Source organism: Pavona decussata, unplaced genomic scaffold (genome assembly GCF_977016875.1).
Source record: "Pavona decussata unplaced genomic scaffold, jaPavDecu1.1 SCAFFOLD_114, whole genome shotgun sequence".
Lineage (NCBI taxonomy): Eukaryota > Metazoa > Cnidaria > Anthozoa > Scleractinia > Agariciidae > Pavona > Pavona decussata.
This window is the reverse complement of record NW_028145528.1, coordinates 3,537,279-3,548,524: the sequence shown is the minus strand read 5'-3', so window position 1 is coordinate 3,548,524 and position 11,246 is coordinate 3,537,279. Positions and strand designations below refer to the sequence as shown.

At 39.8% G+C, this 11,246-nt stretch overlaps 1 protein-coding gene across 2 annotated transcripts in view; it reads left to right on the top strand.

The window, feature by feature from the left end:
• The first annotated feature begins 5,067 nt into the window (after positions 1-5,067).
• LOC146470271 (uncharacterized) overlaps positions 5,068-11,246 on the top strand; it is a 24,674-nt gene continuing 18,495 nt past the window's right edge. For both annotated transcript variants that reach the window (XM_085122401.1, XM_085122403.1), the window contains exons 1-3: positions 5,068-5,417; positions 5,654-5,710; positions 8,552-8,929. In XM_085122401.1, the coding sequence (XP_084978527.1) occupies positions 5,147-5,417; positions 5,654-5,710; positions 8,552-8,929 (706 nt within the window). In that variant the 5' untranslated portion in view covers positions 5,068-5,146. The remainder of the gene's footprint in view (positions 5,418-5,653; positions 5,711-8,551; positions 8,930-11,246) is intronic.

Sequence of the window (11,246 nt, the reverse complement as noted above, 5' to 3'; positions counted from 1 at the left end):
TTGTCAGTTGTGCAGGAGAAAAGAGATGTCGTAAATCTCCCCACCGTGTTTGTAAAATCAGTCGTGTCCAGAAGCTTTGAGTGTTATGTTCATTGTATTGAGCAGAAGAGTGAGAGAAACTTTGTCCACCTTGCTTGGTATAAGCAAAATATGACTTAGTGGTACTGGAGTCGAACATGCAAGTTCGCTAGGGAATCTGGCCTCCAACTGGCATACTGGGGAAGTTGAGAGATTAGATGTGAGGCAAAAAGATCCAACTAGAATGAGATCTTATCGATTTGAATGGTCTAGAAAATGAAAGGCCTCACCTTCCAGTCGCCGAAGTCTATAGCCGATTGCCCTCGACTCCTTCAGTCTGCTACTGTGTTCAGAATCCGTTCCGTGGATGTTGCGCGGAAATTACTAGGTACCATTTCCAAGCCAGAGACTGACTGGGTTTTCTTCAATTTACCGGTAGATAGTATCCATATTTTGTTTTTTCCATGCGAGGGTAAAAAGGCTAAAACAATTTATATGATATTTAATAAACGGAGACCCGGTAAATTTCATCCAAAGCAGAACTTTATTTGATAGAAAGTTCAAATAACATACATGTATTTATGCATCAGTCAATTCCAGCAGTGCCCATTTAAAAAATGGGCAAATTCCCCGGGGTGGGGACACACAAGCTGTCTAAATACCCCGGGGTGGGGACGAAGGAAGAGGGCAAATGCCCCGCCACCGGGATCGTCGCCTTCCAACACCACTGCAGTTTTTTTATTAATCAGTGAATAAAACGTTCCACTTTTCAGTATTTTTAAATAATGCAACGGTATTAAGACTTCAAGGACAACAGGACATGTTAGGGAGCTTTTGGAAAATTTAATATTATTTAACAAACTGCGCTGGGATTGCGGCGGACATGCCCCCAGCCGCGAGCGATGATAGGCGCCTGTATTCGCAGGCTACGTTTTATGATGTATTGCATTTTAAGCTCGCAAGATCTGTCTTGAAGATCGCATCATTCGCAAACCTTATACTCCAGGTTGACTTTCGTGAATTTAAAAAATGCTAGGCTAGTTTTGAATGCGAAATGCGAACTAAATACAGCTGTAGTCGTGTTCACGTTGATTGTTTCCGATCTCTCGATATATGTGATAAACAAAATATAGTTCAAGTTGTTGCTTTTTATATTTATATGCTTACAAGTAATGAAGAAATATCTAAAATTGAGAAAACGTACCTTAAAAAACATCCACTAGTTTGTCTAGTCCCTGACGGACTAGCCAATCTTCAGCAATTCCTCTATGCCACTTTCGAAAACATGTGTGTCAAATGCCCGGGGGTTGCCCCGGGGTACGCAAATGCCCAGCGCCCGGGCTGCGATATAATTACGAATAGACTGACAACGTGAGCAAATGCCCCGGGGTTGCCCGGGGGGGGGGGGGGGATGGCCACTGCTGGAATTGACTGATGCATTACAACCACTCAGTTAAAATATACAACTGCCGTCAATGTCCACATCACGTTTGTAGCTGACGTTGAAACATACATTTTTGCTATCTTGAACAACACTTGAACTTTCAGTTTTACATATTAACTTACTTCGAAGAATTAAACGTCAACAATGTGTCAAATCACAACTTTCAATTTGACAATAGCTTTCCAGGTATGGTTTGTTTGTGAAGAAGCAACTGAAAACGTCACAGCCGGGTATCAACACCATTTCCAGTCGATTAGATGATTGCAGTGGCAGATTCTAGCTGCAGACCAGAAGTTCAAGTTGTTCATTATCCGGTTTGCAGACGAGAAGCGAGTGCGAAGCGCTCACTTCTGCCAGGGCACTAAGAGGGGATAAAAAAAATTAGAGCCTCTCCTGCAGGTCAGTCAGATTTCGAAACTTTCTTCCCCAAAATTTCGGACATAACCGGCCGCGATTTTATTTGTCAGTACAGTAGCGATTGTAATGTTACATTTATTGAACACAGTTTCAATTGCAGACGGCCGGTTCATTCTTGAAAGCAACGAACTATTCGACATACTTTGAGCAAAATTAAAACGGAACAACACGAAGCGGCCGGAAGAGCATAGATAAACGGCTAAGGTAACAGGGTTGTAATAGGCCTTATCACGGTTTTCGACGCCAGTTTGACGAGTAGGCAAACACGTCTGAAATAACAGTGTTTGTATGGGAATCCGATGTCAAATAATTTTCTTAAAACATCGCTTCTGAAAAAATCATGAATTGGAAACTTTTGGAACTGGGGAAAGGATTTTAAGAAAAAAATTGGAGGGATGTAGCTGTGCCAGAAAGCGCCCAGTCGTGTTTTGAACTTTCCATACATTTCCCTGTATTTTTTTCGCGCGAACTATTTTTAGTAGCAGTTCACGGCTGGTTCGCTATACAGGCCAATGTTTGGAAAGTTCAAAACTCGACTGGACGCTTTCTGGCACAGCTACATCCCTCCAATTTTTTTTCTTAAAATCGCTTTCTTAGTGCCAAAAGTTTCTAATTCATGAATTTTTCAGAAGCGCTGTTTTTTGAAAATTATTTGACATCGGATTTCCATACAAACACTGTTATTTCAGACGTGTTTGCCTACTCGTCAAAATGGCGTCAAAAACCGTGATAAGGCCTATTGATTAGAAAAATGGAGACTTAGAGAAATTTATCATGATCAAGGTATATATTGCACTGAGTTACTGAAAAGGCGGGGTAAATTCAAACAAAATACTATCATACATGGGCTATATCGATTAAGAAGACTACAAAAAAATTTAACCACTACACACGACGCAGTTACTCAATTAAGACGTTTGAAGGACACTACGACTTCCACTGCAATGGATTTCCTGGGAAACACAATCCGCTAAGTCAGTAAAGAATTTTCCAAAGAATTAATTATTTTGAAGCCAAGAAATACGCCAGTATTTGATGTCACTGGCGCATTTTGTAATCGCTTGTGCTCATATACCCGACGTTTAATACTTTATCACATTATGCATGCAGAGCATGCACAAGTGAACTTTTGCACAAATAAATGTGGCAAAGTTCTTGTCCAGTTTTTGCCACAAACCAAGTTCCCAAGCTTATCATGTAAATTGCTTTGAAATGCTGCTTCCAGGAACAAAACCATAAGTTACGTTTCGTCTGCAGTACCATGGATTCAACGAGCGCGTAAATCAGGTTTAGCGGCAGACATCAACTTCCGGGAAAGAATCCACTTTAAAGGTCAAGAGAACGCGTAAAATACCAAACCGTAATACACTGTAGTGTCCCGGTTTGACCGGCTTACAACAGAACGAATAAGGGCAACGACATTTCACTGGTTTTCTGTGTTGTTTACTTCATTCGCACGCGCCATACACTGATGGACAGCTGGGTGGATAGATAACGTCGGGTATATTTCAACACTCTCACCAGAAAAGAGAAGCCAAAATAATAAAATATTTTTGTAAGTGGAATAATAAATCTCTTATTCGATGGTTTTAAAAATAATACGCGCGGACATTTTGCTCATTGTTTGTATTTTCCTCGCCACGAATACTACGCAAATCGCAAAATATCCGCGCGTATTATATGCAAAACCATCGAATAAGCTGTATACATTCAATGTTCTCAGCCTGTAATTCTCCTCTGGGTTTCAATCACAGACGACGACCAATAACTAATTAACCCCAGGATAAATCCGCCAATCCAAATAAGAGATTTTCACCTACCCTTAAGGCTTCATAAAATAGCGAGGAAGGCGATCATGAATATGCGCCAATAGTATTTAACGAGCCGTTAATTACCTTCCCATACAAATTAAACTTTAACTTTATATCGACTTTACGGTACATTACAAGAATGTGGAAACGTAAAAGGCACTTTTCTCTATATCTTTACGACTCTTTAAAACCTGTTTTTACGAACTTAAAGCCCTATGCAACAGCGTAGAGCTTGCTTTACAGTTTTGCGCAACTTTACCACAAAGTTCGGTATATCTGGTATTTCGTGCTGCGCAGTTTTGTAGCTTTTGACGTAATCGCGAATTTATCGATCAAAAGTCGTGATCATACATATAATTTATACTGCGCACACAGGAAATCGATAATGCTTTTCTTAGGGGCTGATTACATGGCGAATTTCAGCTCGGGCTGAAATTTCATCCCGGTAGGCGGGCTGGAGTTTTGTTGCGATTACATGGCGAATTTCAGCCTGGGCTGAAATTCAGCCAGTGCGCCAAATTTGAAATTTGGCGGGAAGAGTGAACAGAAATCAAAATGGCGTCAAATACTCGACATGTGAAAATCGGGGCATTGCTTCTCGCAATTTAGCCTTTTGTTAGCACTCAGTTTTCAATTTTTTGGGATGGTGGCAGCTTACAAGATGATGGAACACAAACGAAAGAAGAAAGAAGGTCGGTTCCTCAGTCCTCATATATTTGGTCCATCGCTTCCCGAACGGCTTCGTATTGCTTCACCTTATCTGCGTTGAAGTCACCTTTCTGGTAGTCCATTTTCGATTTGTAATTCGCCAAGCACCTAATAAGATTTTCGATTTTACGCCGTTATTCCACTGAAACCTGGTTGTTTCATTGAAAACAAATTATTGCGCATGCCCACGTCACTTTTTTACCCAGGTGACCTCGCTTTTCAGCCCGGGCTGAAATTTCATTCTGATAACATGAGGTTTTTCAGTCCGTTTTCCCGGGCTGAAAGTTTCTTCATGTAATCGCAAACGTCGTTTAAAGAAGATTTGTTCAAGAAACCGGGCTGAAATCTCAGCCCGGGCCGAAATCCGCCATGTCAGTCGGCCCCTTACTGAGTTTGCCATCACTCCAAAGATTTATTGAAAGTTAGTTGGTTAGGTTTCACATTACAAAACACGCTGTTAAGGTCGGCCGCTGGCTAATTTCAAATTGACATGGCTAAAATTGTCGCGGTAGAAAAACAAAGTAAGAACCGAAGAACTATGTTTTTTTCCACATTCTGCGGTTCCTCTTGAGCCAGGTTCAAGAATTTCCTGCGCGAAAATCAAATTCCGCGAAATTCGCGTGACAATTACGAAACACTTGATGTCACGCAATGCCCCTTCGGGCTCGAACTCCGCCATGTTGGATGATTCGGCAGACCTTTAAAAGACGGCTTTCTTCCATCTGGTTTCTACTCTCTTCGTTTAGAAATGTCTAAACATGAGTATAATAACTTACTTTATGAGATTAGTGAGAAAATCGATGCAACGAAACTGGGAAATTTGGTTTTCATCTGCAGAGATGACTTACCGAGAGGTTGTATAAAAGACAGCATTACAACTGTTCTCAAATTATTTGAAGAACTGGAAAAGAATCATCGCCTTGGAATTGACCGCTTAGACATATTGAAGAGTATATTAATACTACTAAAGAAGGGATCGCTGCTCAAGAAGGTTGAAAAGTTTGACGCCAAAAGAAAAGGTTTGTATTTGCTAGTTAATAAGTTAGCTCAATCTCGTATTTACATGCAAATTTTGTGATGACGGAAGTTAACTAGGTATGCGCTGGAGTGATTACAATAAATACCGAACGTATTTATTTCAAAACTCGAAAGCCAGGCGAAATATCGTTTGCAACTAGTTTTACCGTTCTGCCTCGAGGTTTTGTGTACTAGCTGTTAGCGGTTGTGGTGAAATTCGATCTTTGTTTCATTTCAGCGCAGTCATGTGGTATAATTTCTTCCCTGAAGCGAGCGGCAGGATCTATAGTAGGAGGTGAGTGCGACGAGAGTCATATTTAGTCCTGTAGTGTGTGGGCATGACAACCTGATTGTAATTCGGCAACCAACAAGTGTGGTTAGTTGATCAGACTCCGTATGCATCACTTATCGCCTCGATCAACTAATCTTTTAAACATAAAAATAAAGTGTCGTTGTCATTATTATAAACAATTATCGGACTGTGAACTGTTTAAAGGTTTTATTTGGTGTATAGTGCAAAACTCAGCCCAACATGCCCTGCAGTTAGTGAAATCTGCAGCATGAATTTAATGATTTACAAGTGTAATAATTCTTTGGAAACTTTAAGTGAACAATATGTAGAAAAAAGCTATGCTGTTGGTTTCTGAACAGCTTCAAATTTGCTATCCCAATTGATGTGTGAGGATAATTAAGAACCTTAAGCCTGCCACACACTTGAGGTAAGAGCTGACCAAACTGCTTTGCGAGTCATTGTTAGGTAATCAGCTGAGATGTTTCCTCAAGTGTGGGGTAGAGTTTTTGTGAGAATTTCACCTCATGAGGGCGAAATTTCAATATCAAACTTGACAGATATTTTTCTCATGGCATATTAGGATAAAAACTCATGAAACCTCAACCACACGTGTGATGAAACAGCTGAGCTTATCGCCTAGCGAGGCAGTTTGCTCAGCTCTTTCCTCAAGTGTGTGGCAGGCTTTACCATGCAGCACTTGTTTGTTTCGTTGGCGACCTTTTATCCTGAAACAAATTGAAAATGTTTCTTGTCATGGCTGCTCAGTACAGACAACACTTGGTACCCTCCCGCCCCTCCCATTTTCCCTGATCAATATGAAAGTCTGACACGTCACGGCAAAGGATTACCTGGTTGCGTCCTACACTGTACATCCCACTCACATTGCTCTTGCTGCAGTCAAATCAAATCAATTTGTTTTTGCAATAAGTTTTTGACTACCTGCTACTATTTTCATTGATTAGTATACTTTTTCATTTATGACTTGCCTCAATTAAGACAAGATGCTCAAAGAGCGTAAATTATTACTGGGCTACCTGAAGTTGATAACACAGTTCTGCCTGGATTCAGTAGGAAGTGGAATTGGGAGCTGTAGGTTTGATGTGGCAAAATCAGTACATGTAGGAAATCTAAGTTGTCCCTCAAGTTACAGTTATTTGAATTCCTGCTACTGTATCTTAAGCACAGCTGAGACTTCTGTTATTGGGGATAAGGCAGAAGTCATGATGCTCTGAAATTTAGCTTGTTTTATCAGTGGCTGTAATTTGTTTTTGTGCCAGTAAAGCAAAAAGCAGGTATAATAAAAACAAAAGAAAACAAAAAAACAAACAAACAAAAAAAATACAAGCTGGGCCTAGTTTAGAAGGCTGTGGTGGCATAGGACAAATGTGTGTGTGTGCAGGGGGGAGGGGGGGAGGGGTGAGTGGGGAATGTTTCTCAGTCATGTTCCTTGGTTGTCTTTCAGCAATGACCTGAAAAAGCTCAGATTGTCTAAGGACAATTTATTTTGTCATTCAATAGCTTAACCATTATATAAATTTCCCCAAGGAAACAATAAAATAAATGCCAGTGCTTTTATTTTCACAGTCAATAAATGCTACTGGATGTTCATTTTCAACAGGAACAATACTTTAGATTTCATTTCCTGATGCTACCTCATTATTCTGCTGAATGTTAACAGGATAATCTGGTAATCAGACTGCATGTTAAAACAAGCATGTTTGATTTGTTGGTCCCCTGTGCTCATGCATTCAGAGGATCATCTTTATTATCAGCAGTCCGTTTCATTAGTGTTTTGTTGTTTATCAAAGATAACAAAATTTAGTTGAAGTGTTTTCGTGATTTAAACATGCATTTGCTTCTGAAGAATTTTTATTACATATATGAAGGCTTGCTTGTGTATCATCAATATATTTTGTTAATGCCAAATACTGTTTTTAAATGTACAAACGATTCTTTATTCTCAGCCAAATGGGTGCATGTAATATAAGTTCAGGATGTACCCCCTAAAGTTGAGCTTAACTGTTTTAGTTTTAACATTCAGCAAGAGAGGATGAACATCCTCTCTTGCATTCAGTCATGCCTGATCTTTGAGGGAGGGGGGAGGGGGGGGGCAAGGTAATGTATGTGCTCAAGTTTCTCTGGAACTGACAGTTCTGGTAGTATTTCTCCAAGGAGTAGTTTGTAAAAATAGTAATAAAGCTTCACATGGCACTTGTCCTTTTGAAACACAGACAGCTAGCTATAAGTTTCACAGATGTACTGTTTACTATCAAATGACTTTTTTATAGTAAGCATATACTGAGTTGTGTATCTATTTTCATTCAATTGAACAACTGTTTTTCTTAGTACATTCTAATCTGTTACAAGCAGGACATACATAATATAGGACCATCTTCTATCTTTTTCTTAAAATTTCAAGGTACAGTCACTTAAGTGATATATTGCAAAAACTTTCGAGCTTGTCTAGACTTACTGTATCACTCTTATAAGCACTGAATTTCTGTTTTCTTCAGTGCAGGATCCGTATTTTGATCTTTTTCTCTTTAGTCTTAGGTTGGTTATAAATTGACTGTTTTTCGTCCTGGGATCCATGAGTTTGATACTTACATCTTTCAGCAATGAACCTTTGTACACGTATGAAAATAATCCGTATCCTTGTTTTGTTTACTGGTGTCTGCGCAATTCAAGATCTCCTCGAGGGCAACTTTATACTTTGATTGACAGCAAGTATTGTGCATGTTTTCCATTTTGTGACATCGACAATTGGCCACAGGTAACCCAGTAATGATCGCAGTGGGAGTTGTTTTTTTATTGACTTGTCTAACCAAGATTTTGCTTTTACAGCGGTAAGGTTGGTGTGTAATTTCCGTACGCTCGCTGGTGGTGTTCTGCTAGTTGGCAGCGGCTTGGCTCTCCGTAGCTGCTCCAGTTTTGATGAATACAGTGATGTCTTTAACAAGGTTGTTCTGCCTGCTTTTTCCAAACTTGTGGAACTTGGCGAAGGTTCTCTTTCCTTTACAGTGCAAGCAGAAGCAGTGTCAGCTTTGAACGAATTATGGAGCATGTACAACGACGGAACATTGAAGAATCGTCTTCAAGAGTTTCTTGTTACTGAAGAAGTCAAACATCTGGCCAGTGGAGAAGACGTTGATGTGACTGTGTTTATTGATCAACAAGAGTACAAGGAAGCGTATCTTGATCTAATGCTTTTGCAGAATCAAGGTAAGACGATATGTGAGGGCAAAAAACATCAAAACATCAGGGAACTGTGGGGAATTACCCCAAGCCAGCTGACCGAGTATTAGGCAAACTTGCAACGTGATTGGTTTAGCAGGGGCGGCCTAAATTTTCGTAGACTGGCCTTGCAGCGCACTGTTGATCTCGCAAACCACCCTGCTAGAAATGGACCGTCTTTAGCGAATTTCTTTGGTTAATAGATCGGCCGCTGAGTAATGCTAAAACTTTTAAATTCAGGAGACTTTTCACTGTCGTTTTTGTTGTACCTTGACAGTTGGGTTTTTTCCTCGCTCCTCGTCAACTATGAGTCAATAAAAAACTTCACTCTTGCCGTCTAACTGTTAAGAAGAAACTGCAAAGTAAAAATAGTTAACGTTGATGCCAATGCAATAATTATAATATAAAAGTAAAAGAAAGGCAAGGGAACGCGTAAGATAAGAACTTGGTAAACGAACCACACCAATCGTATTTCTTTCATTCCTAGTGATGGTACAGGTTCTGTTTGTTGTCCGATAAATCATCAGGGAGGGTTAGAATAGCGGCCAAATTTACCAAGTTTGTATCGAAGGGAGGGTTCACCGTTCTGCGCAAGTCCATGAATCAAAATACTTTTTCGCCTTTGCTTGCTATGACCCAAGCCTGTTTAATTTAATTCGTTATTTATGAACCATTCGAAAGGAAATATGTTACTCGGATGGTACTTTTTTTCATATGATTGCGTTATTTCCCATGCAAATAGTAATTGTAAACATATCAACCGTGGAATAAATCCTACGGGTCAACGCTAAATTCAATATTGAAAATATGAGTACAGTTCACCAGCATTTTCTGTGAATTTTGGTCATCAGTCATTTTGCTTGCACTTATTATAGAATGTGATTACTGAAGTACCTGTGAGTTGGATTTTTAAGGCCGTAAAGTTGATAAGAAAGAGAAAAAAGCATTTAGATTCATGCACATGCGCTGAAATGTGAACCCCTCCCTTAAAAGTAAACGTGATATTTCAGTGCTTATTGCAAGATCATTCTTAACCGTGCAAGAACAAAGAATGTGCTAAAGATATAAAGGCTTAACTAGGAATGTCACGAGAAATATTAAAGAGTTAACGGTTACAACAACCATGATGTAATTAAAGTGAAAAATGATATAAAAATGAGTCAGGGGTCTATGTATTTCCGGAGTGTTTTTTTTAATTCCGGAGTACAAAATTTTACAGTTATTACTCATGACATGTGTACTTTGTCCTTAATAATCTAAAAAAAGTGTACTTTGTAGTTATTGATCAGGAAATTCATCTTTTACGATAAATAATCGTACCATTCAAGATTATTAAGTACGTTTGACACATTATACAGTTAATAATCGTAAAGTACGCGATTATTAATCGCGTTTGACAGGAAATGCAGTTATTAATCGTAAATTGCGTTTTCTCGGTCAAAACAACAATCATGGGGCGAGCCGCCATTTCGAAAATTATTACGAAGTCAACCACTGCTCTTCACTGCGCTTGCTTTGAAATAATGCACCTATCAATGTTTGGCCCAAGGATGGGGGGGGGGGGGGGGAGGGCGGGCAACCCACGGGCATTTGACTTGGTGAAGCTCCACTCGGGTAGGGATTTTGGCATCCACAATGGCTCCGTGGGTGGGAAATTTGACTTCGGTCGCCATCTTGGAAGTGGAGAGGGCCTGCGAATGAGCGATCCGCCATCTTGGAAAATACCAGAAGTCATTTTGATGAGTCCCCGCGCTCTTCTTCGCTCCGCGAACAATGGCTGAACGCAAGGTAAGAAGTATTTTGATGCTTTTAAAGTAAAAAGTTGCTGTTTTTAACACCCATCCGATATATGTCTTTGAAGTTTTATATTCATATAGTGTTTTTCTGCCGGATTTTGAACGAAATAGTCGCATTTTACGTACTGGGTACCTCCTTTTGTGCTTCCTTACCTAAGGTACTCTGTGGTTACTGCAAGAAAGAAGACCCAGAAGAGGAGGATGGAGCTGCAACTGTTCAGTGGATACAGTGTGATGCCTGCGATAATTGGTTTCACCAAGTTTGTACATTAAACCCACTTGATGATGACATGTTTTGGCATTGCATGTTTTGTATTGCTGTAAATACCATGTGAAGCAGTTCACAGGTATAGTGTTGAGTGAGCTTACTGCACCCTGGAGTCGTTGAGTTCTTTAATAAAGTATTGTGATTACCTCAGTCAGTTTATTGATATTATACAAGTTCTGGGATCCCCAGGGGTGGGAATTTGACTTTTAATGGATACCCAAGGGTGGGGAAATTGACATTT